At 40.5% G+C, this 26,169-nt stretch overlaps 2 protein-coding genes across 2 annotated transcripts in view; both read left to right on the forward strand.

Annotated features, from left to right (window-relative positions):
* The first annotated feature begins 6,492 nt into the window (after positions 1-6,492).
* Positions 6,493-19,372, forward strand: LOC140598726 (mitotic spindle assembly checkpoint protein MAD2A-like). Its single transcript, XM_072757253.1, has 4 exons — positions 6,493-6,565; positions 10,850-10,970; positions 18,368-18,474; positions 19,191-19,372. Exons 1-4 carry the CDS (start codon positions 6,493-6,495, stop codon positions 19,319-19,321), a joined length of 432 nt encoding a protein of 143 aa, XP_072613354.1. The 3' UTR covers positions 19,322-19,372.
* Positions 19,373-24,153: 4,781 nt separating this feature from the next.
* The window catches only part of LOC140598727 (rho GTPase-activating protein 20-like), a 49,645-nt gene continuing 47,629 nt past the window's right edge, over positions 24,154-26,169 (forward strand). The window contains exon 1 of the mRNA XM_072757254.1: positions 24,154-24,268. The gene's annotated coding sequence lies outside the window, so the exon portion shown is untranslated. The remainder of the gene's footprint in view (positions 24,269-26,169) is intronic.

The following is a 26,169-nucleotide window of genomic DNA, read 5'->3' on the forward strand; positions in this document are numbered from 1 at the left end:
AGCAAGCTCGAGCTTGGGTCCAAGTATACCCGACACAGCGGAACAAGGACTTGGACCCCGAAGTGGGTTACAGCTGGGTTTTTATGGGCTGGTCTAGGGGATTTTCAGAAGGGATGGAGGAATTTCTCAAGTTCTGTTTACATTCTGATATGGGGCTTTCAAGGGCATTGAGCTCTGTTCTTATTCTAATAGGGGCTTCCTGCCCTTGGCTTGGGGTCTGTTCTTGTTCTAATATGGGACTTTCTACCATGGGCGTGGGCTCTGTTGTCTTTCTGATATGGGATTACCTGCCGAGGACACTGAGGACATTCTGCAGTTTTCCCATAAAGTTCAGCTCTTATTCACAGGGGCCTAAAATGGCTGTACTTGTGCTAACGCTAAACTTGAGGTGGAAAGGCTTTGATTTTTCTTGGCCTCCACACTGTGAAGAGCAATTTAGTAATCATTAATAATTCTCAGGTGTTTCCCTCATAGTCCAGTGATACAAAGCAATTGTTGTACATTTTCTGCCGATATCAGCCATCACTTTAAAATTGGTTTTGTTTATCTTTACTGAGTACAAAAATTGGCTGTTTTTTAATTTCGAATACATTTTAAATATGAAAATATTTTGATACTATATTACATATGTTGTACTTAAATTACATGCTGTAGCCTTCCACAACTCACCCTGATACTTTTGGTTTTCTTACATGCAAACTGAAACGTCCTTTGAAAAAAATCCTCATTAGCTGATAGGTCTCCTTTTGTTGACATATCCTAGAGATATGATAATTCCAGAAAGAGGATAAGGAGACAAGAATTTTAACCACTAAATCACAAAATCTTTTGTAAAATTGAATAACCTCCAGATGCTATCCTTTTTAGCCTTGTAAACTAATGGAAACATATTTCAAACTGTAGATTTTTCTTCCCTTTAATGAGGTCACTTGTACCTTTTAGTGGTCTACAAATAGCAAGCTAAATAAAAGAATGTCTTCTTTTTTTATACTCTGATAGCACTAAAAATGAACAAAAGCATCTCTGCTAAGCTTGTCTACTGTTATCTCCAGCCTCGTAGGCATATTTCATTTAAATTATTCCTTGTCTTTCATGAACATACACATTTGGTCTTGGCATGTAGCTGGGCCAGTGGCCATTTTTAACGTTGCAGCATAATAGACCCATGGGAGGAGAAAATAGTGTTCTATTTGTTAGTACTTCTCAAAGTACTTTGGATTGCATACAAAATTACCTGGGGATCTTGGTAAAATATAGCTTCTGACTCAGGAGGGCTGGGGTAAAGCCTGATGATTCACATTTCTAATAAATCTCAGGTGACCCAGTGCCGCTGGTCCACTAACCCTCACTTTGTTTGCTAGGTATGATCAAAGTGATGTATTTTCATCTTTTCTCTTGAATTGAGTGCAAGCTTGGGGGAAGGGACCTAACCTATCTTTATCTATTCTTCAGCAGGGCCAAGCACAGCACTCGGCATCTGGTGTGCGCTCAATAAACATATGTTGCATACCAGACGATAACCAAGAGTAAAGACTCCCTGTTCTCTGGTGCCCTAAATTTTGTTTTCTCTCAGAATGTATAACAACAAGAGACCCTTTTCTCACCTAGTCACGTGATCTGGTTACAAGTCAGAGTAGTAAATTGAAATTATAAGGTTGCACTCACTAGAAGTCACAGAACCAGGATGACAATTTTACAACTTCTTTTATCACCTCTTCCCAGCTTTCCTTTGTCTAGCTAGAACATATTCTAGGAGTGGTGCCCTCTTCAACTCCTCGTGGTCCAAAGTGCTAAAGTATTAAGCCTCTTAGAGGGAAAGTAAGGGAGGAGCACAGGAGGCTGAGGGTAACACCTTGAAAGTTCTTTTTAATTTGAGAATATCAACAGAGGGTCACCCGGACTTACACATGCATTGCTTTGACCTTCTTCTAAGATGTAAAATTGTTTGTTCTTGAGGTTATTTATCCACAGTTGTTGTTGTTTTTTTTTTGTTTTGTTTTGTTTTGTTTGTTTTTTTTTAGTTAGAATTGCTCCTAAGCATTTTTTGAAACTGAAGAGGTCACTGGTGTGTGGCTGTTGCATTTTGCCCTAGATCATTAGGCATCCACCTTCAATAGTGTACAGTGAAGCCATCCTGTGGGGTGCTTGGGCAGCTTGCCTTCTTCGTGTGATGGACGTGTAGACAGTCTTATACCCACTCTGTGCTTAGAAAATCAGTGTTAACAAAAAGACATTAAAGGCATTCAAATTGGCAAAGAAGAAGTCAAACCCTCCCTCTTCGCCGATGACAAGATACTCTACATAGAAAACCCAAAAGCTTACACCCCAAGATTGCTAGAACTCATAGAGCAATTTGGTAGCGTGGCAGGATACAAAATCAATGCCCAGAAATCAATGGCATTTCTATACACTAACAATGTGACTGAAGAAAGAGAAATTAAGGAGTCCATCCCATTTACAATTGCACCCAAAAGCATAAGATGTCTAGGAATAAACCTAACCAAAGAGGTAAAGGATCTATACCCTAAAAACTATAGAACACTTCTGAAAGAAATTGAGGAAGACACAAAGAGATGGAAAAATATTCCATGCTCATGGATTGGCAGAATTAATATTGTGAAAATGTCAATGTTACCCAGGGCAATTTACACGTTTAATGTATTCCCTATCAAAATACCATGGACTTTCTTCAGAGAGTTAGAACAAATTATTTTAAGATTTGTGTGGAATCAGAAAAGATCCCGAAGAGCCAGGGGAAGTTTAAAAAAGGAAACCATAGCTGGGGCCATCACAATGCCAGATTTCAGGTTGTACTACAAAGCTGTGGTCATCAAGACAGTGTGGTACTGGCACAAAAACAGACACATAGATCAATGGAACAGAATAGAGAACCCAGAAGTAGACCCTCAACTTTATGGTCAACTAATATTCGATAAAGGAGGAAAGACTATCCACTGGAAGAAAGACAGTCTCTTCAATAAATGGTGCTAGGAAAATTGGACATCCACATGCAGAAGAATGAAACTAGACCACTCTCTTTCACCACACACAAAGATAAACTCAAAATGGATGAAAGATCTAAATGTGAGACAAGACTCCATCAAAATCCTAGAGGAGAACACAGGCAACACCCTTTTTGAACTCGGCCACAGTAACTTCTTGCAAGATACATCCACAAAGACAAAAGAAACAAAAGCAAAAATGAACTATTGGGACTTCATCAAGATAAGAAGCTTTTGCACAGCAAAGGATACAGTTAACAAAACTCGAAGACAACCTACAGAATGGGAGAAAATATTTGCAAATGACGTATCAGATAAAGGGCTAGTTTCCAAGATCTATAAAGAACTTATTACACTCAACACCAAAGAAACAAACAATCCAATCATGAAATGGGCAAAAGACATGAAGAGGAATCTCACAGAGGAAGACATAGACATGGCCAACATGCACATGAGAAAGTGCTCTGCATCACTTGCCATTAGGGAAATACAAATCAAAACCACAATGAGATACCACCTCACACCAGTGAGAGAGGGGAAAATTAATAAGGCAGGAAACCACAAATATTGGAGAGGATGCGGAGAAAAGGGAACCCTCTTACACTGTTGGTGGGAATGTGAACTGGCGCAGCCACTCTGGAAAACTGTGTGGAGGTTCCTCAAAGAATTAAAAATAGATCTGCCCTACGACCCAGCAATTGCACTGTGGGGATTTACCCCAAAGATTCAGATGCAATGAAACGCCGGGACACCTGCACCCCAATGTTTATAGCAGCAATGTCCACAATACCAAACTATGGAAGGAGCCTTGGTGTCCATTGAAAGATGAATGGATAAAGGAGATGTGGTTTATGTATAAAATGGAATATTACTCAGCCATTAGAAACGACAAATACCCACCATTTGCTTCGATGTGGATGGAACTGGAGGGTATTATGCTGAGTGAAGTGAGTCAATCGTAGAAGGACAAACAGTGTATGTTCTCATTCATTTTGGAAATATAAATAATAGTGAAAGGGAATAAAGGGGAAAGGAGAAGAAATGTGTGGGAAATATCAGAAAGGGAGACAGAACATAAAGACTCCTAACTCTGGGAAACGAACTAGGTGTGGTGGAAGGGGAGGAGGGCGGGGGGTGGGGGTGACTGGGTGATGGGCACTGAGGGGGGCACTTGACGGGATGAGCACTGGGTATTATTCTGTATGTTGGTAAATTGAACACCAATAAAAAATAAATTTATTAAATAAAAAAATTAAAAAAATAAATTCTAGAATCTCCAAAATTATACCAACAATTATTTACATATTCAGAAAAATGAAACCGAAGAAAATATTTCGTTACGTGCTCAGTATCAATATAAAATTCCTCAGAAAGAGAAACAATTTTTATTTGTAGTAAGCTGAGCATGTGGCTCTACCAGTATAATGCCCGAGTTCTGCCTCTAAATTCCTGGTGGAAGTAGTGAAAAGATGGTGATTTAAACACACCTGTGTGTATACACAGGTACAAAAGATTGAAGGGTGTACGGAAAATATTTTAGGGCTACTTGGCCTATTAGGTATGTTTCAAACTGATCAAAATCTGATAACACTGTCATAGGCAGCATTCTAAGATGGCAGAAAAATCCTCTAAGGAGCACATTTTATTTATTTTTTATTTTTTTAAAGGAATCTTTTCAATTTATTATTATTTTTTTATGATAGTCATACAGAGAGAGAGAGAGGGACAAGGCAGAGATACAGGCAGAGGGAGAAGCAGGCTCCATGCACCGGGAGCCCGATGTGGGATTCGATCCCGGGTCTCCAGGATCACGCCCTGGGCCAAAGGCAGGCGCCAAACCGCTGCGCCACCCAGGGATCCCCCAAGGAGCACATTTTAGATACTCTCCTCATTTTGAGTGTGGCCAGAGCCTGTGAATATGATAGGATTCACTTCCCGGATTAAATTCATCAAAGGTAAAAAAAAAAAAAAAATTAGCTAAGGGTAAATTAACTGACTAGGTCTAACCCAGTTAGATGAATCCTTAAAAGGGATCTCCATGAAGTCAGACTCGCAGTATGAGAAAGTCTATGGAAGAGCCATCTGGCAAAGGCACAAGACTCCCCTCTGGCCAAGGAGCAAAACAACAGTAACCCCAGTCCAAGGTTATTAATTCTGCCAACAGCCAAGGGGCTTGGAAGAGAACCCTGGGTCTTCTGGGTTGATGGATGCAAATGGATGAGATTGCACTTGCAGAGACACCTGTATTTCAACTGCGTGAGACTCTTGAGTAGAGCATCCAGCTGTGTCACAGCAACCCCTGATGTACCAGATGGCGATAATAAATGCGTGTTATCTTCAGCCATCAATTTGCGGTAATTTGTCATGCAATCATAGACAGTAAGACACTAAGGCATTTCTCATATAATCAAGTAGGATAGCATGTCTGGTGCGTAGTTTTTGAGACTTGATTTTTACAAATAATGTTTCTAGCTGCTTCAAGGACTACAGTGTTTTTGCAATTGACACGGATTGTGCGCTCTCTTTCAAACTTCTCATCCTAACATAACATAGTGAATTCGTGGGTCAGAATTCCCTGACAACTTCTTCCGCGTGTCTGGGCCTGATTGGGGGGGAACTTATTCCCGAGGAACTTATTCCCGCGCGCAGAGGCAGCCCCTGCGGCTCCCCGCTGACAGCACAGGACAGGAGCTGCGGCTCACCCCTTTAACCCCAACCCAATTCCCTTGTTTTTGAAGAATTTATTTATTCATGATAGACACACAGAGAAAGAGAGCGAGGCAGAGACCCAGGCGGATGCAGAAGCAGGCTCCATGCAGGGAGCCCCACGCGGGACTCCACCCCAGGGCTCCAGGGTCAGGCCCAGGCTGAAGGCGCCTCAACCGCTGGGCCACCCCGGCCGCACCCAATTTCTTAAAAGCTGTGCCCGCATCCAGTCACCAGGACCTCTCAAGCTGCAGCTGGGCAGCCACGCAGGCGGGTTCTTCACTGACTCCGGAAGCATCTAAGCAGAACTTTGGGGAGGTGGCGGGGGTCCCTGGGGCCACGTTAAGAGGCAACCCGCGCGGTTCACATCACTTTGAAAATGGCTTTGAAAAAAAAAAAAAAGAAACAATCGCTTTGGCACTGACGAGCTGGGATCCTGGGCCGCTCAGTCCGCAGGCCTCGGGAGCGGGCGTCAAAGCAGGTTTTGCAGTCCTCTCGCCTCAGCTGCTGCCTGCGACCACAATTACAGGGGCCTGCCAGGACCCTTTGGAGCCCGACAACCCGGAAGTGCCTGACCACGCCTACCCACTGCGCCTGCGCGAGGCGCCCCCCCTCCGGCGAGCAGGGAGACTGGCGCTGGGCGGGCTGAGAGGCTCGTCGCGCCTGCGCGGAAGGCCCCGGGGAGCAGCGTCATTACTTTCCAAACGAGTGGCGGGAACCGTTGGAGCCCGTGTGGTCGCCGCCTGCCGGGTAGCAGCGCGCTCCCTCGTCCCTAGGCCTGGTCATGGCGCTGCAGCTGTCCCGCGAGCAAGGCATCGCCCTGCGCGGGAGCGCGGACATCATGGCCGAGTTCTTCTGCAAGTCCCGCTCCCGCAGGCCAGAGGGCGGGGAGAGCTGAGGCCCGGCGGCCCTGGAGGCCCTGGGCCACGGAGGCGGGGGCGGGGGCGGGGGTGGGGGCGGCTCTGCTCCAGCGCCCGCCTGGCTGGAGAATCTAATCTAGGCGCCTTGCTCCTGGGGCAGCGGGAAGCCCAGGTGCTGCCCAGGCCTGCCTCGCGCCGGCCCCTCCCAGCAGCCTTGCTTTAAACTGCGGATCCCACAGGCTTCCCAGCCCGGCCGGCCGGCACCGCCCCGAGCGGGTGGAGCCCCAGTACATTTTGCACAGCCCATCCACCAAGCTTTGATTCCGGCACTGAGGGCGATGGACTGGATTTAGGAAACTCTGTCCTGGACCAGGCCATGTTTGCACCCTCTAATAGACTCTGGCAGGAGAAGAGGAGGGAAAAGTGAGGGAGAGGCTTGCTCTGGAGCATTGGACCGGTTAATCAGTCAATTGCTAATCCAGACGCAAAAGCCTATTTGGACACCCTGTGATCACATAACCTGAATTGGGGCTTGCATTACCGTGAGCTTGTAGTTCTACTTTGACGCTAGGTTAATGCAGTTTGGCATTTTTCTTTCCGCATAAAAGCACGTATCGTGTTCTTTTGATTTAGAAGCAACATTTTTAAGGATTTTCAGTGGCACTTTTCACCTACTCTGCTTTCAGCGAGACACCCACAAACGCACATTTAGGCTTTTTCAGTTTGATGCCATGAATGAAACCGAAGCCACATCTAAATAGGTTTTATTTTCCAGAGTTACAAAGTGGAAATAACTTTGACATTCCTTTTGTTTTCAGCATTTGGCATCAACAGCATTTTATATCAGCGTGGCCACCTGAAACCTCTACCAGAGTGCAGAAATACGGATTCACCTTGCTTATAACAACAGATCCTGAGCTCATAAAATAACTCAGTAATGTAGTGGAACAAGTGAAAGGTATTTAATTGTTGAAAACCAATTTGAGTTTCGCAGGCCTTCTTGGACCCTACTTTCTGGCATCTTGGTGTTCATTTTTCAGCTCTATACAAAGAGGTGTAAAACACTGCAATCTCAAATATAGCGATTCTCCTTCGGAAGGAAGGAAATAATAAAGTGAAAGAAACTCCACTCTTCCCTACCACATTTTGAGTGGGTTAAATACGTTGATGTTAGGAATCTGATCTGGCTTCACAAAACAATCTCTATCAACTCTTTTTGAAGTGATTTTTGCAGTTCGTGTAGCCAGGTGGAACAAGTTGGAATTTTACATAACTATGATGATGTTTATTATTGGAGAGAAATCCACTATATATTTTTACATGACATATTTTCTATAGCTGCCTAGAGTTTAAAACCGTCATTATTTTAAGATAAAAGAAAATGAAATTGGATCCAGCCTGGGAACTAAACTTAAAAAAATACTACTAATAGAGTACCCAATAAAGTATTTTAATGTCTTACTTTCTTCATTTGTCTTTGTTAAAATCCTGCCTGTAAGTTAGCCGTTTCTATCTGAACACTCCTTGTTTTTCTGTAGCTCAAGAAATTCCTGAATACTTGTTCTCCATCTATTCTGTCTCTTTTTCCCCCATGTTTTTCTCTACTTAGGATTCTCACTTCTAATTTTTCTGTGTTATAGGATGTTTCTCCCTGGCTCCTCATTTGACCTTCCAAAGCTAGTTCCAAAAAAAAAAAAAACAAAAAAAACATTATAGTATTTTTTTATTCCTAAGTCATATATATATATATATATATATATATATATATATATATATATATATATATTGTTTCAAGAGGCTTTATTTTTAAAATTCTATTAATTATATTTTTATCATCTTCAGGGCTAAATCACCCAGGGCGATACTCAGATTACTTAGCCTGCAACATAGAAGTAACTAAGAATCTATGTCACCTTAATTTGATGAAGAAGCAAACCCTGCCTAAGTTACTGGCTTTTAGGTTGTCTCCTTTAAGACTACACTGATGACATTTCACCTCGGTTGTATGTACACCTTCCTATTTAATTTGTCCCTTTTATTTTAGTTAGAATGGAGGAATTGCTCTTCTTAGAGGCAAATTGTTCAATCGCTTTGAATCCCCATCCCTCTAGCCTTCTTAAGGACTCTACCCTAGTTCTTCTCTGGTATTTCTGACTTCTTTCTTTTGAGATATTTTCATTGGTTTCATTTGTCTTCAGTTTTAAAAGAAAAAAATGTCCACCCACCCCAGATCTTTAAGTGACTACCCAATCTCTTCCTTTTCAGAGCAAAATTGAGAAAAGGTTGTTTTTTGTCGAGGGGTCGGCAAGCCTGAGGGCACATATCCAACAAGTGGCCTATTTTTGTACTACCTGCAAACTGAGTGTTTTCAGATTTTGAAAGGCTAGTTTTTAAAAGACTACGCAAGAGACCTAGGGGGCCCACAAGTCCTAAATATTACAAGATTGTTTGTTTCTCTTGAAAGAAAACAACAACTGTGTATTCTTGAGTATATTATCCCAAGTTCCAAGATTAATTCAGGGCTCATTATGAGGCCCCCTTATTATAATCTCTAAGATGACTTCTGACACATACATAACTTTACTAACAATCTTTGTGTAGTTGATTCACAAACATACATCCAACCCAAGTCTTCTCTTTGCTCATATAGTAAGTGGCTCCCTTGATATCCACATGTGGCTATCCTAGTGATACTTGAAAACTAAATTTAAGGGGGTCCTGGCTGGCTCAGTCAGTAGAGCATGCAACTCTTGATCTTGGGTTGTAAGTTCCAGCCCCACATTGGGTGTGGAGATTACTTAGAAATAAAACCTTAGGGCAGCCCGGATGGCTCAGCAGTTTAGCACTGCCTTCAGCCCAGGGCATGATCCTGGAGACCTGGGATCGAGTCCCACATCAGGCTCCCTGCATGGAGCCTGCTTCTCCCTCTGCCTGTGTCTCTGCCTCTCTCTCTATGCCTCTCTCTCTCTCTGTCATGAATAAATAAATAAAATCTTTAAAAAAGAAGAAAAATAGAACCTTATAAAATTGTAAGCATCATGTCTCATTCCCATTCTCTTTCTCTCAATGAATGGATCAACCTTCCAACCAGTGGTATAAACCAGAAAGTTGGGAACTATCCCTGAGTATTTCCTCTTCCTTAGTCTCATAAGTATCCAATAAATCTTAATTTTAACCACGAAATCTCTTCACTCTACCTATACTGATCCATCTCTCCCAATTTATCCTTCTATAAGCCTTCAGTACCTCTTGCTTGAATTACTAATCAATTAGCATCCCTAGATCCTCTCTTTACTTCCACTCTACTTTCCACACATCACAGCCAAAAGGATAGTTCTGAAATATAAGTTTAATCACATCACACCCTGCTTCAGACACAGTAATGACTTCCCTGGTTCTTGAAGTATAAGTTCTTTAATTTAGCCCATGTGACCTTGTGTGGTCTGACCCCTATGTATCTTGCACAAACCGACCTTGTTCATTCTCCCTTTTTTTTTTTTTAAAGTTATTAATTTTGATGAAATCCAAATGATTTTTTTTCTGTTTTGGCTTTTTGTGGCATATCTAATAATTCTTAAATTTTTTATTTATTTATTTTTTATTTATGATAGTCACACAGAGAGAGAGAGGCAGAGACACAGGCAGAGGGAGAAGCAGGCTCCATGCACGGGGAGCCTGATGTGGGATCTGATCCCGGGTCTCCAGGATCGCGCCCCGGACCAAAGGCAGGCGCCAAACTGCTGCGCCACCCAGGGATCCCCCATTCTCCCTTTCTTAACTGTATCTGTATTACCCTTTCATTCCTCTGGTCAGATACTTTTTGCTTTCCAGTATTTTAGACCTGTACCCTTTTCTGTAACCTTTTGCATATTTAATGGTATTTACTAGTAGAACTGAAGTCAAGTGAGAATTCCCTGAGTCAAATTTTCCTATATTCTCTCATTGGATCACATACTGCACCTTCTTAGCACTTATTACAATTAAAAATTTACATTCATTGCTGTAATGATTAGATTAATGCTCATCTTCTGCAATTTACCTTGGATTACAGTATACTGCATGTTCACTACTCTGTGCTTAGCATTCAGTAATAACTACATCTGCTATGGATACTGAGAATTGGAAAACGGGAGCTAGGTTATCGTGAGGCAAGTTTTCTGTACAGGTTGGAGGAGTTCCAAAATACCAGTGGTAGGATTTGCTAAGGGTAGAAAGTGAGACCTGGGAAGAGTTACTTTGTAATGCAGTGAATCAAAACAGATGCCTTGTTCTATATTGCAGATTGGTTATACAAGTGTTCAGTTCAGAAACTGGTGGTATTCATCTCAAATAATGAAAGCAGTGAAGTCCTTGAAAGGTGGCAGGTTGATATTGAGTGCGACAAGACTGCAAAAGATGACAGGTAAGTATGAATTAAACTGCTTCCATTTTCATGATTTTTTTCCCAAAACTTGTTTTCTTGACTAAATGAGTTCTAACTATATTGAACTAGCTTCGTATAAGGTAGTTTGTTTCTAATTATGTTAGATCTCCTTTGGAGAAGAATAAGACTCACAAACTGTGCTCACAAAAGAGTCATGCCTATTATGGACTTGTATAGTGTACTTTTAACATAACTGCCCTTAGTCTAAAATCCATGAATTTCAACCGTTAGTATTTATGGTGCTATATGTAAGCTATGTATTAGGTGTATTAGGATGTATTAGGTGGCCCATTTAATGGATTGTGTCAAGGTACTTTTAACCATGAAGTATTATCCTAGACGTTCTCCTAGCTTGATATGCAGCTCTACTGTATTTCATTTAATGCTATGAATTTCCTAAGACACTCTGAACTGAAGTTCTTAGATCCTCTGGATGGGAAATGCCCCCTCATTATATGCTAATTCTTAGCATTGTCCAAGGCATGCTTACCTGTAAACTCAGAACTCTCTCTCATAATGAAATGTACTTTGTTCCTGAAGCCTTTGGTCTATTTTAGAAAATGTTTATTTTATTATTTTAAATAATTTATTTTTATTGGTGTTCAATTTACCAACATACAGAATAACACCCAGTGCTCATACCGTCAAGTGCCCCCCTCAGTGCCCACCACCCAGTCACGCCCCCCCGCCCTCCTCCCATTCCACCGCCCCTAGTTCGTTTCCCAGAGTTAGGAGTAGGTAAGTTCTGTCTCCCTTTCTGATATTTCCCACACATTTATTGACCCTTCCCTTATATTCCCTTTCACTCTTATCTATATTCCCCAAATGAATGAGAACATATAATGTTTGTCCTTCTCCGGTTGACTTACTTCACTCAGCATAATACCCTCCACTTCAATCCACGTTGAAGCAAATGGTGGGTGTTTGTCATTTCTATTGGCGGAGTAATATTCCATTGTATACATAAACCACATCTTTATCCATTCATCTTTCGATGGACACCAAGGCTCCTTCCACAGATTAGCTATTGTGGATATCGCTGCTAGAAACATTGGGGTGCAGGTGTCCCGGCATTTCATTGCATCTGAATTTTTGGGGTAAATCCCCAGCAGTGCAATTGCTGGGTCATAGGGCAGCTCTATTTTTAACTCTTTGAGGAACCTCCACACAGTTTTCCAGAGTGGCTGCACCAGTTCACATTCCCACCAACAGTGTAAGAGGGTTCCCTTTTCTCCACATCCTCTCCAATATTTGTGGATTCCTGCCTTGTTAATTTTCCCCATTCTCACTGGTGTGAGGTGGTATCTCATTGTGGTTTTGATTTGTACTTCCCTGATGGCAAGTGATGCGGAGCATTTTCTCATGTGCATGTTGGCCATGTCCAGGTCTTCCTCTGTGAGATTTCTGTTCATGTCTTTTGCCCATTTCATGATTGGATTGTTTGTTTCTTTGGTGTTGAGTTTAAGAAGTTCTTTACAGATCTTGGATGCTAGCCCTTTATCTGATACGTCATTTGCAAATATCTTCTCCCATCTGTAGCTTGTCTTTTAGTTTTGTTGACTGTATCCTTTGCTGTGCAAAAGCTTCTTATCTTGATGAAGTCCCAATAGTTCACTTTTGCTTTTGTTTCTTTTGCCTTCGTGGATGTATCTTGCAAGGAGTTACCGTGGCTGAGTTAAAAAAAAGGGTGTTGCCTATGTTGTCCTCTAGGATTTTGAAGGAATCTTGCCTCACATTTAGATCTTTCATCCATTTTGAGTTTATCTTTGTGTGTGGTGCAAGAGAGTGGTCTAGTTTCATTCTTCTGCATGTGGATGTCCAATTTTCCCAACACCATTTATTGAAGAGACTGGCTTTCTTCCAATGGATAGTCTTTCCTCCTTTATCGAATATTAGTTGACCATAACGTTCAGGGTCCACTTCTGGGTTCTCTATTCTGTTCCATTGATCTATGTGTCTGTTTTTGTGCCGGTACCACACTGTCCTGATGACCACAGCTTTGTAGTACAAACTAAAATCTGGCATTGTGATGCCCCCCGCTATGGTTTTCTTTTTTAAAATTCCCCTGGCTATATGAGGTCTTTTCTGATTCCACACAAATCTTAATATAATTTATTCTAACTCTCTGAAGAACGTCCATGGTATTTTGATAGGGATTGCATTAAACGTGTAAATTGCCCTGGTACCATTGACATTTTCACAATATTAATTCTGCCAATCCATGAGCATGGACTATTTTTCCATCTCTTTGTGTCTTCCTCAATTTCTTTCAGAAGTGTTCTATAGTTTTTAGGGTATAGATCTTTTACCTCTTTGGTTAGGTTTCTTCCTAGGTATCTTATGCTTTTGGGTGCAATTGTAAATGGGATTGACTCCTTAATTTCTCCTTATTTAGTCTCATTGTTAGTGTATAGAAATGCCACTGAATTCTGGGCATTGATTTTGTATCCTGCCACACTACCAAATTGCTGTATGAGTTCTAGCAATCTTTGGGTGGAGGCTTTTGGTTTTTCTACGTAGGGTATCATGTCATTGGCGAAGAGGGAGAGTTTCACTTCTTCTTTGCCAATTTGAATGTCTTTAATGCCTTTTTTTTTGTCTGACTGCTGAGGCTAGGACTTCCAGTACTATGTTGAATAGCAGTGGTGAGAGTGGACATCCCTGTCTTGTTCCTGATCTTAGGGGAAAGGCTCCCAGTGCTTCCCCATTGAGAATTATATTTGCCGTGGGCTTTTCGTAGATGGCTTTTAAGATGTTGAGGACTGTTTCCTCTATTCCTACACTCTGAAGAGTTTTGATCAGGAATAGACGCTGTATTTTGTCAAATGCTTTCTCTGCATCTAATGAGAGTATCATATGGTTCTTGGTTTTTCTCTTGCTGATATGATGAAACACATTGATGGTTTTATGAATGTTGAATCAGCCTTCTGTCCCGGGGAAAAATCCTACTTGGTCATGGTGAATAATTTTCTTAATGTGCTGTTGGATCCTATTGGCTAGTATCTTGTTGAGAATTTTTGCTTCCATGTTCATCACGGATATTGGTCTGGAACTCTCCTTTTTGGTGGGATCTTTGTCTGCTTTTGGAATTAAGGTGATGCTGGCCACATAGAACGAATTTGGAAGTACTCCATCTCTTTCTATCAAACAGCTTTAGTAGAATAGGTATGGTTTCTTTTTTTTTTTTTTTTTAATCTTTTTTTTAATCTTTTTTTTAATTTTTTATTTATTTATGATAGTCACAGAGAGAGAGAGAGAGGCAGAGACACAGGCGGAGGGAGAAGCAGGCTCCATGCACCGGGAGCCTGATGTGGGATTCGATCCCGGGTCTCCAGGATCGCGCCCTGGGCCAAAGGCAGGCGCCAAACCGCTGCGCCACCCAGGGATCCCCGGTATGGTTTCTTCTTTAAACGTTTGATAGAATTCCCCTGGGAAGCCATCTGGCCCTGGACTTTTGTGTCTTTGGAGGTTTTTGATGACTGCTTCAATTTCCTCCCTGGTTATTGGCCTGTTTAGGTTTTCTATTTCTTCCTGTTCCAGTTTTGGTAGTTTGTGGCTTCCCAGGAATGCGTCCATTTGTTCCAGTTTGCCTAATTTATTGGCGTATAGCTGTTCATAATATGTTTTTAAAATCGTTTCTAATTCCTTGGTGTTGGTAGTGATCTCTCCTTTCTCATTCATGATTTTATTAATTTGAGTCTTCTCTCTCTTCTTTTTAATAGGGCTGGCTAATAGTTTATCTATCTTAATTAATTCTTTCATAGAACCAACTCCTGGTTTTGTTGATCTGTTCCACAGTTCTTTTGTTCTCAATTTCATTGAGTTCTGCTCGAATCTTTATTAACTCTCTTCTGCTGGGTGTAGGATCTATTCGCTGTTTTTTCTCTAGCTCCTTTATGTGTAAGGTTAGCTTTTGTATTTGAATTCCTTCCAGTTTTTGAATGGATGCTTGTATTGTGATGTATTTCCCCCTCAGGACTGCTTTTGCTGCATCCCAAAGATTTTGAACGATTGTATCTTCATTCTCATTAGGTTCCATGAATCTTTTTAATTCTTCCTTAATTTCCTGGTTGACCTTTTCATCTTTTAGCAGGATGGTCCTTAACCTCCACGTGTTTGAGGTCCTTGCAAACTTCTTGTTGTGATTTAGTTCTAATTTCAAGGCATTATGGTCTGAGATTATACAGGGGACGATCCCAATCTTTTGGTATTGGTTCAGACCCGATTTGTGACCCAGTATGTGGTCTATTCTGGAGAAAGTTCCATGTGCACTTGAGAAGAATGTGTATTCAGTTGAGTTTGGATGTAAAGTTCTGTAGATATCTGTGAAATCCATCTGGTCCAGTGTATCATTTAAAGCTCTTGTTTCTTTGGAGATGTTGTGCTTAGATGACCTATCCAGTGGAGAAAGCCTTAAATCGAAGTCACCAAGTATATTATTATCTAAATATGTCTTAATTTATGTTATTAATTGATAGTTTTGTCAGCTCCCACATTCGGGGCATATATATTGAGGATTGTTAAGTCCTCTTCTTGGATAGATCCTTTAAGTATGATATAGTGTCCCTCTTCAACTCTCACTACCGTCTTTGGGAAAAACTTTAGTTTATCTGATATAAGGATGGCTACCCCTGCTTTCTTTTGAGGACCCTTTGAGTAGTACATGGTTCTCCAACCTTTTATTTTCAGGTTGTAGGTGTCTTTCTGTCTGAGTCTCTTGTAGACAGCAAATAGGTGGGTCCTGCTTTTTTATCCAGTCTGAAACCCTGTGCCTTTTGATGGGGTCATTAAGCCCATTCACGTTCAGAGTTACTATTGAAAGATAGGAGTTTAGTGTCATCATGATATCTATTCAGTCCTTGTTTTGTGGATTGTTCCACTGAACTTCTTCTTAAAGGGGAATTTTAAGAGTCCCCCTTAAAATTTCTTGCAGAGCTGGTTTGGAAGTCACATATTCTCTCAGTGCCTGCCTGTCTTGGAAGCTCTTTATCTCTCCTTCTATTCTGAATGAGATCCTTGCCGGATAAAGTATTCTTGGTTGCATGTTCTTCTCATTTAGGACCCTGAATATATCCTGCCAGCCGTTTCTGGCCTGCCAGGTCTCTGTAGAGAGGTCTGCTGTAACCCTAATACTCTTCCCCATAATAGTCAGGGATTTCTTGTCTCTTGCTGCTTTAAGGATCTTCTCTTTATCTTTGGAATTTGCAAGCTTAACTATTAAGTGTCGAGGTGTTGAACTGTTTTTATTGATTTTAGGGGGAGATCTCTCTATCTCTCTATCTCCTGGATTTGAATGCCTGTTTCCCTTCCCAGATTAGGAAAGTTTTCAGCTATGATTGGTTAAAATACATATTCTGGCCCTCTGTCCCTTTCGGCGCCCTCGGGAACCCCAATTATACGTAGGTTTTTCTTCCTCAGGCTGTCGTTTATTTCCCTTTATCTATCTTCATGGTCTTTTAATTGTTTGTCTCTTTTTTCCTCTGTTTCCCTCTTTGTTGTCTTCTATGTCACCCACTCGTTCTTCCAGCTCATGAATCCTCGTCGTGAGGACTTCTAGTTTGGATTGCATCTCATTCAATTGATTTTTAATTTCTCCCTGATTAGGTCTAAATTCTGCAGTCATGAAGTCTCTTGAGTCATTTATGCTTTTTTCTAGAGCCACCAGTAGCTGTATAATAGTGCTTCTGAATTGGCTTTCTGACATTGAATTCTAATCCAGATTTTGTAACTCTGTGGGAGAGAGGACTGTTTCTGATTCTTTCTTTTGAGGTGAGGTTTTCCTTCTAGTCATTTTGCTCAGTGCAGAGTGGCCAAAAACAAGGTGTATTGGGAAAAGGAGAAATTGAGAAGAGAGAAAGGAGGAAAGAAAAGAGAAAAAGAAAAACGAAAAAAGGAAGAAAAAAAGAGGAAAAAGAGAAAGAAAAAGAAGGGAAAAAAAGGCCAAGGGAAACAAATAAAATTCAAAAAGCAAAACAAAAACAAAAACAAAAACAAAAAAAAAAACAAAAACAAACAAACAAACAAACAAAAACACAGGGAAGTATCTTCTGATTCTGTATACTTTAAGTCCCTTGACTTCCCCTGGAACTTGTCCGTCTAGTTGGTCTCTGGGGGACGGGCTTGTTGTGCTGATTTTCAGGTGTTAGCGCTTGGGGGAGCTGCTCTACCCCCTGCCTGGTGCAGGGCTCAGAGGGGCTTGTTTACCCCTTGAGGCCCCAGAAGAAACACCTGCAGTGGCAGCGGCCTGCTCTGGAGCCCTGGAGTCAGCTCCTGAAGTAACTACGGAGCTCTCCATCTGCTGGGGCCTGGATGCTCCGGGGTCGGGGCCGCTGATCTGCTCAGCTTGGGGCAGGAGCGTCCTTCCCATCCTGGACCCTCCTGGCCTCTGCCTGTCCCGGGAGGAGGCCGGATCCTGGGCTGTGTCCCTGGCGCCCTGTGCTCCTGGGCCTGTGCTGTTGGATTTGTGCTCCCACCACACAGCCGCCTCTCTGCGGAACTGTGGCCCTAGCCCCTGTGAGCTGCTCCCGGGTCGAGCTGTGTCTGCGCTGCAGCCCTTTTATGGAGCTCAGCACACTCTCCCCGGGGCGCAGTTGCTCTGGTAGTGTCCCACGGAGCCTGCGGGCATCCCCGCCTTTCTGGGGTCCTGCTCCAACTCCCTGCGAGGCCTTTCTGCCCAGGAAGATTGGTGAAGCTCCTGCTTCTCTGGGCCTGGGCTCTCCTGTCCTGGGGACACTCGCCCTGGCCTTCGCCTGGCTCCTTGCGGGGCCCCTCCCCCTTGGATGCCTTTTGTTTCTTTATTTCTTTTTTCCCCGTCTTCCTACCTTGATAGAAGTGCGAACTCTTCTCACTGTAGCATTCCAGCTGTTCTCTCTTTAAATCTCAGGCCGAATTCATAGATTTTCAGGATGATTTCAAGATTATCTAGGTAATTGGTGGGGACAGGTGATTTGGGGACCCTACTCTTCCGCCATCTTGCCCCTCCCCTGGAAAATGTTTAATAATAAAAACAACTTGATATAACATCTTCTTTGAAGCACTACAGAATTAGACATTTATGTATTCCTAAAAATGCCAAAATGATTATGCCAATTAAAGATCTTAGATACTAATTGTTATCTTTATTTTACAATATGCTGAATGTTTCCTGACTTGAAGCACTTGGCAGGTTTTCTGGTCATCTGTTATTTAATGACCTGATACTAAGATCAGCCTTAATCACTGGAATAATAAGTGAAATTATAATTGTTTTTTAAAAACTCCTTTTGAATGCATTCCTTAATTTGAGTTTTGAAGCATTTAATCAAACAAATAATCTTACCAGTGTTTTAAATAACTTGTTAAAACTTAAAATGAATCAACTCATTTGGTTTCTTCAGTAGCACACCCAGAGGAAAGTCTCAGAAGGCCATCCAGGATGAGATCCTCTCCGTAATCCGACAGATCACAGCTACCGTGACGTTTCTGCCGCTGTTGGAAGTCTCTTGTAAGTATTATATGACTTCATGATGGTTCAGATTTGTTGTGGAAAGATTAAGCTATTACTTTAAGAATTAACAGTTTTGTTGAGTTTTTTCTTAATTATCCATGTCATGGTATATAAGTGAGAAAAACGTCATGAATCTAAAGCGATGCTGGTTGTGTTTTATTTACAAGTGCCGAATAGGGAAAGAATGAAAGTTTTCATTCAGTACTCCTGAATATTTTGACGTAATTTCTTCCATTACTTTTATTTTATACACATTTCCTTGTATATAATTAAGACTTAGACAGGTATAACTGTGTCTTTCTTTTCTGGCTTAGTTACTCCTTCATTCATCAGATATACCCTAAATGCCTACTGTATGCCTTCCATGGTTCTGGGCATTGGGATACAGCGGTCACAAAACCAAGATGTTCTTTTTCTCTGGCTTAGATTCATGCTGTCTCGTGATCAATTATATACTTTCTGCAAATATCTTTAATGGCTTTTCTCTTTGAAGAAAAAAAAACAATCGAGTTTTTCATTAAGTAAAAAGGAGTACAGTATTTTCTGTACTAAAATTTCCATTGAAGAAAAGCAATTAGCTAATATAACTGATTAGAGATCAAGCCAAACTAGCTTTTCTGACATGATAGGTGGCTCACATGTGAGGGAGAGAGGAAGGATACTTGTACCTTTCAAAAAATAATTGTACTTTAATGATCTTATCCCCAATTTAGGTTCATTTGACCTACTGATTTATACAAAGATTTGGTTGTCCTTGAAAAATGGGAAGAGTCGGGACCACAGTTTATTACCAATTCTGAGGAAGTCTGTCTTCATTCATTTACTACTACTATCCACAAAGTAAATAGCATGGTGGCCTATAAAATTCCGACCAGTGACTGAGGATGAGATTAGGACAGTGATGTACTTGTAGTTCTCAGATGCAGTTTTCCTGAAACCAAGTCAACTATAGTTGATAAATTTTGTATCACTGGTTAATTTTTAGACTGGGGAAACTTAACATTATACATCTATTGAACTGTGCATAATTGTCCCATTTTTTGTTACCTGTATGACTTGATACAGGGTTGGCATAAATTATTGCACATTGTTCAAAAGGGAACTAGCAGATCACATCAGCATTGTTGTCAATTCCTTGAAAGTGGTAACTGTAGATGGATAACTTTTGCCATAAAACTAAATGCCTTCTTAAATCAGACCTTTTGGTCAAGGACTTTGCCTCTGGATTATAGGTAGGGAGATATTAAATGTAAAATACAGCAACAGAAGTATGAATATTGAGAGTCTTTGTTTAGATTCTGAAATTATCTAATGACAACCTGCAAGTAATTAAACATTGCTCATAATTATTTCATTTGTATATTTTCCATATTGAAAACACTTCCAATTATTTGATTTTGATTTGTTGTAGAACTCGAACCTACAAAGCTATGTGTATTGCCACTGTTTAAATTCCTGTGATACAGAACTCTTAATTATTTTATGTTTTATAAAATCAAGCTTTAAATGATGATGAAGGGATCCCTGGGTGGCGCAGCGGTTTGGCGCCTGCCTTTGGCCCGCGTGCGATCCTGGAGACCCGGGATCGAATCCCACGTCGGGCTCCCGGTGCATGGAGCCTGCTTCTCCCTCTGCCTATGTCTCTGCTTCTCTCTCTCTCACTGTGTGCCTATCATAAATAAATAAAAATTAAAAAAAAATAAATGATGATGAAATAAAGTTAAATATGTATGTTTAAAATTTGTCTTAAATATGTTTATATTGGTGTGGTATTAACACATATAATAGAATGGATTCAGTATAGCAAATAATATCTTGTGCCTACTGAGGCCTAAGGATACCAACTTGAATAAATCTGGAGGTACTTTCAATTTAACAAACAAGCTTTGATTATATCCCTTTAATCTTATAACCTTAGACTTAAAATAAGCATCATTCTCTGTATAAAATAATACATGTCATTTGGAATTAATTCATTTTAGCATGTAGTGGACTGGAGAAATTTTCTATCCTCTTAGCTTTATTGCCAGCCTAGTTTTCCTTATTTTTTAAGGGTCAGTTGAAGGCAAACTTCTGACGTCTTTTCTAATCTCTATCCTAAATGTTACCTTGTTTTGTAATTAAGTGCTTAGTATCAGACACCGTTCTAAGCTTTTTATATGAATTAACTCATTAACCTTCACTATAAAGTAAAAACACATAGCCTGTATCACCCATTCAGAAATGACAAAGTGAGCACCTGTTAAAGTGCCAAGTATTAGGATGAATGAAACAAAGTCTTGGTCTTTCTGAAGCTTGAGATATGGAGAGGAAAATAGATGGCAAGCTTCCAGGCAGTTACTACACAGGTTTATCTCATTATGTATTTGTTTTTTCACCTGAGTAATCTAATCTCTTTGATCCAGTTGCCTGCTTGTTAAGAATAAAAGGCAATTCTCTCATTGCAAGACAAATAAGTGCCAGTATTTGATGACAGGTATAGTGAATGCTATTGTGAAAGCCCATTGCCTGGAGAATTGTTGAAGCTATCTAATTGAGGTCCACCCACATATGTCCTTTTCCTGAATAAGAAAAGCAGTTCTGCAGAAAGGAAAATGATGTTGAATTAAGGTATGGTCAAGAGTCTGGTTTTCCAAACATGAGGTATGTTAACAATGTGGACACTAGTAAGATTAAAGCATTTAAATTCTGTGCTGTTTGTAACCTCTAAACATGAAACATTAGGTTGAGAAGGAAAGCAGAACTGGAAGTTCAGTAAAAATATGAAGAGTTAAAAAAATCTGGTCCTACTTTTGGGACAAAAGTTTGAAATTCTTTTTAGAAAGCAGTAACTGCTTTAGGAAACACTAAATGCCTCTGCTAAATAACCAGAAATAATGTGGTCATTCCCTGAAAAATGTTCACCAGTAGCAACTTTCTTAATAGATCATGGATAATACTTAAATTTCTGTCAGTTGTTTTTATTCGCCAAATTAAAAAGTCCTAATATTACCACTTATACTTCGTGGCTTATACCACTACTGACTCCTACTAGTACATATATTAGAGTTGAGTGGGAGCCAAGCTACAAGCTTTATTGGCAAAGCTCAACTGGAAAAGCTTTAGCCTATGGCTCCAACTAAACTTGTCCTGCCCTCTTTTCCTATACCTTGAAGTCCACCTTAAGAGGAAGATATTTAAACCAACTGATGTAAGAATTGCAAATGACCTATGGACAGTGGGTATTATATGTAAGTGATGAATCACTAAATTATACTCCTGAAACCAATATTACACTATATGTTAATTAAAATTTAAATAAATGTTTGGAAGAAAAAAAAAGCCCTACATGACTTCCACACCATGTTATACAGTGAAACCAAGATTCTAAGAGAGCCTAATGGGCCTGCCCTGGACTCTTGACTCAGTTTTGCTTACCATAGGTAGAGGAATGGAAACATGTTCCAACTGGGCCTATCCGGGTCTGAAATAGAGCCCCAGAAGGGACTGAACCACACGTCTCCAGGATTCTTCTCCCAGTGTCATCAATTGGAGAGAGGAGTCAAGCCTCCATGGGAATTCACACAGAGGTGTGTAATAGTCTCATGTATTAATTGGCTTTTGCACAAACAACCATAGAATAACAATTTTTTCCCGTGTAGTCTGTGGGTTATCTGGAGTGCTTGTCTTCTTCTTTGCCCCTGCAAATCTGCAGGGCACGTGTCTCCTTCTATCATTGAAGGGGCAATGGCTCACCAGGACTCCTAAAGCTTATCTTCAGAACGTTCACACTGATATTTTTGTCCATATTCCACTGATGCAGGTAAGCCTTAAGGCTAAGCCAAACTTCAATGGGGCCAGAAAGTACACTCTTCCCATGGACGTGGGGAGAGGGCTGTGCGAAAATCTGATGAAAGTGATAGAAAGATCAGGATACCTAAATAATGCTACCCTGTAACTCCTTTTTTCATCAGATGTCACTAATGCTACAATATTCAAATTAAGGTGAACTTTTAACTTTAGTATTCAGCCTTTCCTATTCGAAATTAACATTGGGATTTCTGGCTACAAAGATATAAAGACATCAGAGGAAGAAAACACAGCACGTGTATTGGCTAGGTAATTTTTCATTTAATTTTCCTGCTTTAGTGCACAAGTAGAATTGCAGGATCAATGGACACACAAACAGCTCTACATTTTTTAAACTTTAGGTGGTCTCTTCTGTCCATGATCAAGAAGCTCATTTGGCTCCTCAGCAAGCACATCAAGAGAAGTGTGTATTCACCTTTCCTAATGGCTCCTACCCTTTTACATCCTTTTAGCAATTGAATGTCCATAACACATTACTTTCCATTTACTGTATTTACAAAACTCCAGGTTTCTTTGGGAGCGTTGTAATTACACTGTCCTCAGATGACTTTAACCAATTAATGGCAGGAACCAAAAGACAGAGAACTGAATCCTGTAAGTTATCTATATCGTTCAAAGAATAAATCAAGTGTGAATTTGTGAACCGTTGTGCAACACTTTCCCAACCAGTCAAAAGAATTGTTCATTAAATAACCTTTTACTCTTTAGGGAATTAATTTTTGGCTAAAGTTGTAAGTAATAATATCTTCATCTTTTTATTAAATATGTAAAGTTCTGTTTTAAGTTATTTTTGTACAATGTAACCATGATAAAAACTTGTGTGTTGGAATAACTATGGAATAGAAATGCTGCTAAATTTCAAATTTTATTAGTTACACCTTCTTAGAGCAGATCTTTGTTTTTTATTTATTTTTTATTTATTTTTTACTGGAGTTCAATTTGCCAACATAGAGCATAACACCCAGTCCTCATGCCTTCAAGTGTCCCCCTCAGTGCCCGTCCCCTTGTCACCCCATCCCCCCACCCACCTCCCCTTCCACTACCCCTTGTTCATTTCCCAGATTTAGGAGTCTCTAAGAGCAACTCTTTAAAGATCTTTCCATTCTTCATGAATATGGCTTTGAAAGCCAGCAGCATTAACTGATGCTTATTTTTAAAAAATCTCGTTGGGAAATCTACTTAATCTTCATTAGAGTTGACAATCCTCTTCCAATCTGGCAAAAAACATGGTAGCCTTAGCAACAAAACTATCAGAAAAAGCTTAGAGAGGAAAATGTCAAGAGTTGACCCTCTGATTACAAAAGTCAGTTTATGTTACCATTTCACCTATTTTTGTGCTCTTACCATTTGATCTATTTTTATACTAGAGAAACATAATTTTCATTTATTTGTATAAATTCCATTCATCTGTGTTTATCTGCACCATTTTGCTAGGCAAGCTTGTTTGCACAAAGGAACACATGACATAAAAATCTTTATTGTTTTGGCATTTTATCTGTGCTAACAAAAGCCTCTGATTATAGGCACGACCACACATACTCCACTATCCATGCAAGGGAAAGATCTCAAACCTCTTCCAAAACTATCTAGTTATGGACATACCCAGTGGATACCTAGACATGGATCTGAATTTCTTTCTGAATGGCAGTGTCACTGACTCACATGCATTATTACTTAATCCTCACAGCAAATCTAGAGGGGTTATTCCCATTTTACACGTATAAAACCTGAGACTCAGGAAGGCCAGGTAATTTGCTGAACTTCAGATATCCAGGATCTAGCCCCAGGCCTGACCCTAAACTAATATTCTTTCTCATTGTTTTTCAGAAACTCGGCAACAGCGGAAGGTGCCCTGCTCCAGCTGCAGGGACTCAGCCAGAAAGACTGGAATACTACATGACTGTACCTGCAAGTTGGGGAAGGAGAACTCAACACTATTTGAGTATTGAGTTGCATTCATTTTTTAAAAAACACTTTTTCAAAATAAGCTATCATTAAATGTTTATATATACATAGTATTTTTGCTGTATAATAGCAGCATGCATTTTCTTCCATCAATGTTTTCTTCTCTCATTCTTTCACTTGTTTATGTAACTACATGCTGTGTTGGAATTTGGGCTTCTTTACGGGTTGGAACCAGTTCGAGAAAGGGGACACAGCAGGCAATTGAAATGTATGTTATCATCCAAATTATAGGGTTCCCTAGTAAAGCTGGGTAGAGGCTTAGACGTCATGCAAAAACAGGGTTTGCTACTGCATCTCCATAAACAAGCCATGGGATGGCCAGACAACTGCAGTTGTCCTCACTCAAGCCCACTCCAATAGGGGACCAAGAAACTCTTTAAGTACAAAAGCTCTACACAGCTTCTATAGGTCTTAAAAAGGTCTGCTCTACGTTGCTTGGGATGGTGTGAGAAAGTGAAGAGAGCGACCCCAAATCTCTTCTCCAACACCATGTTGTGTCATCAGGATTGGAGTCGAATCCTGAAGAGGGGAATAACACGCATCCCTCCTAATGCTTGCCAGCTTTTTAATTTTTTAAATATATTACATTGTGGATTCCACTGGCATCATGTGAGTTGTTTTAAGTAGCATACTCCCAGGCATTTTTTTTTCAGTTTTATTAATTATGTATGCATTTTCATCTGTAGTCAGAAAGATACCTGTTTTTTTTTTCCTAACATGTTTTAACACATATTACCCTGAGCAAAGATTGTAAAGTCCATGCTGAATACTTAAAAACATGTATTTGTAGAAAAGTCATGAAGGCGGTGTACGCATGATGGAAGGCTGAGAAACAATGTCATAACCCTTTGTACTCAGGCATCAGAAGGGGACCAGGCAGCTGTCCCTCTCAGCCGAGTGGTGCATGCTCACAGTGCTGCTGTGCTCACACAGACCCCATGTCTGCTTCTCCCTACACAGAGTCCTTCTGGGACTTCTTGAAGGGCATTTTGCTTTTTGCCCATAAAAGACTAGCACCATGAGTCAGATAGTACTAAGCTGAAAGTTCACTCTCTAATTCTATTTCTTTTATCACTAATTATGCCCAGTCATGTTGTCCAAAATAGCTCACCAGACTTTATGAAATGAATACAGAGAACTATATCAATATGAAAATGTCCCAAATTTGAACAATATGAAACTCATTTTTGTTACTCAACTTCCCCACAAACTAAATCCCCTTGCAAGGAAAAGCTCATGGAGCTTTTATTTAAAGTTCAAATGCTCTCACTCTCCATTTTATACAATTGGCTCAGTGTAAGCCAGAGGCTTTTACTTAGAGCCGAGGTTCCTATAGCTGCAGCTGTGTCCTGGGATTTCACAGGAATGAGTATAGCTTCTTCAGCCTCTTCAAAGTTGCTTCAAATCTCTAATTAGTTCTAGTCTCCAAGGGGTCAGCAGTCACAAAAGAAACTGTCCACTATAGAAGTTGTCACAAACAAAACTGTGGTACACCAATTAAGTGACTATGTAATGTCATCTGATACTGCTATCGGAGCACAGCAGATAACTTAGTAGCACCTATGCTGGAGACAGCGAGGACCTGGTCTAGGTCCGGTGGCAAGCGAGCCAGCTGCACCAGCACTGAATCCATGGCCTGTGAATCTGTATGACTGAGCAGAAAGTGCCCATCAATAGTTGTGCTTCCCCATGTTTAATATAGGTATTCCTTTGCTTTTGCTGTTGTTTTGTTTTGGTGATGTGTGCAGTGGTCTCCCATATATATTACCTACTTTCTCTCAGAGAGTGACATTTGAGACATTATTGCCTTCTTCAAAAATGTAGATAGGTATTCTGGTTTCTTCATTTCCTTGTGTCTTGTGTCTCATGTTTTGGCTA

Source organism: Vulpes vulpes, chromosome 4 (genome assembly GCF_048418805.1).
Source record: "Vulpes vulpes isolate BD-2025 chromosome 4, VulVul3, whole genome shotgun sequence".
Taxonomy (NCBI): Eukaryota; Metazoa; Chordata; class Mammalia; order Carnivora; family Canidae; genus Vulpes; species Vulpes vulpes.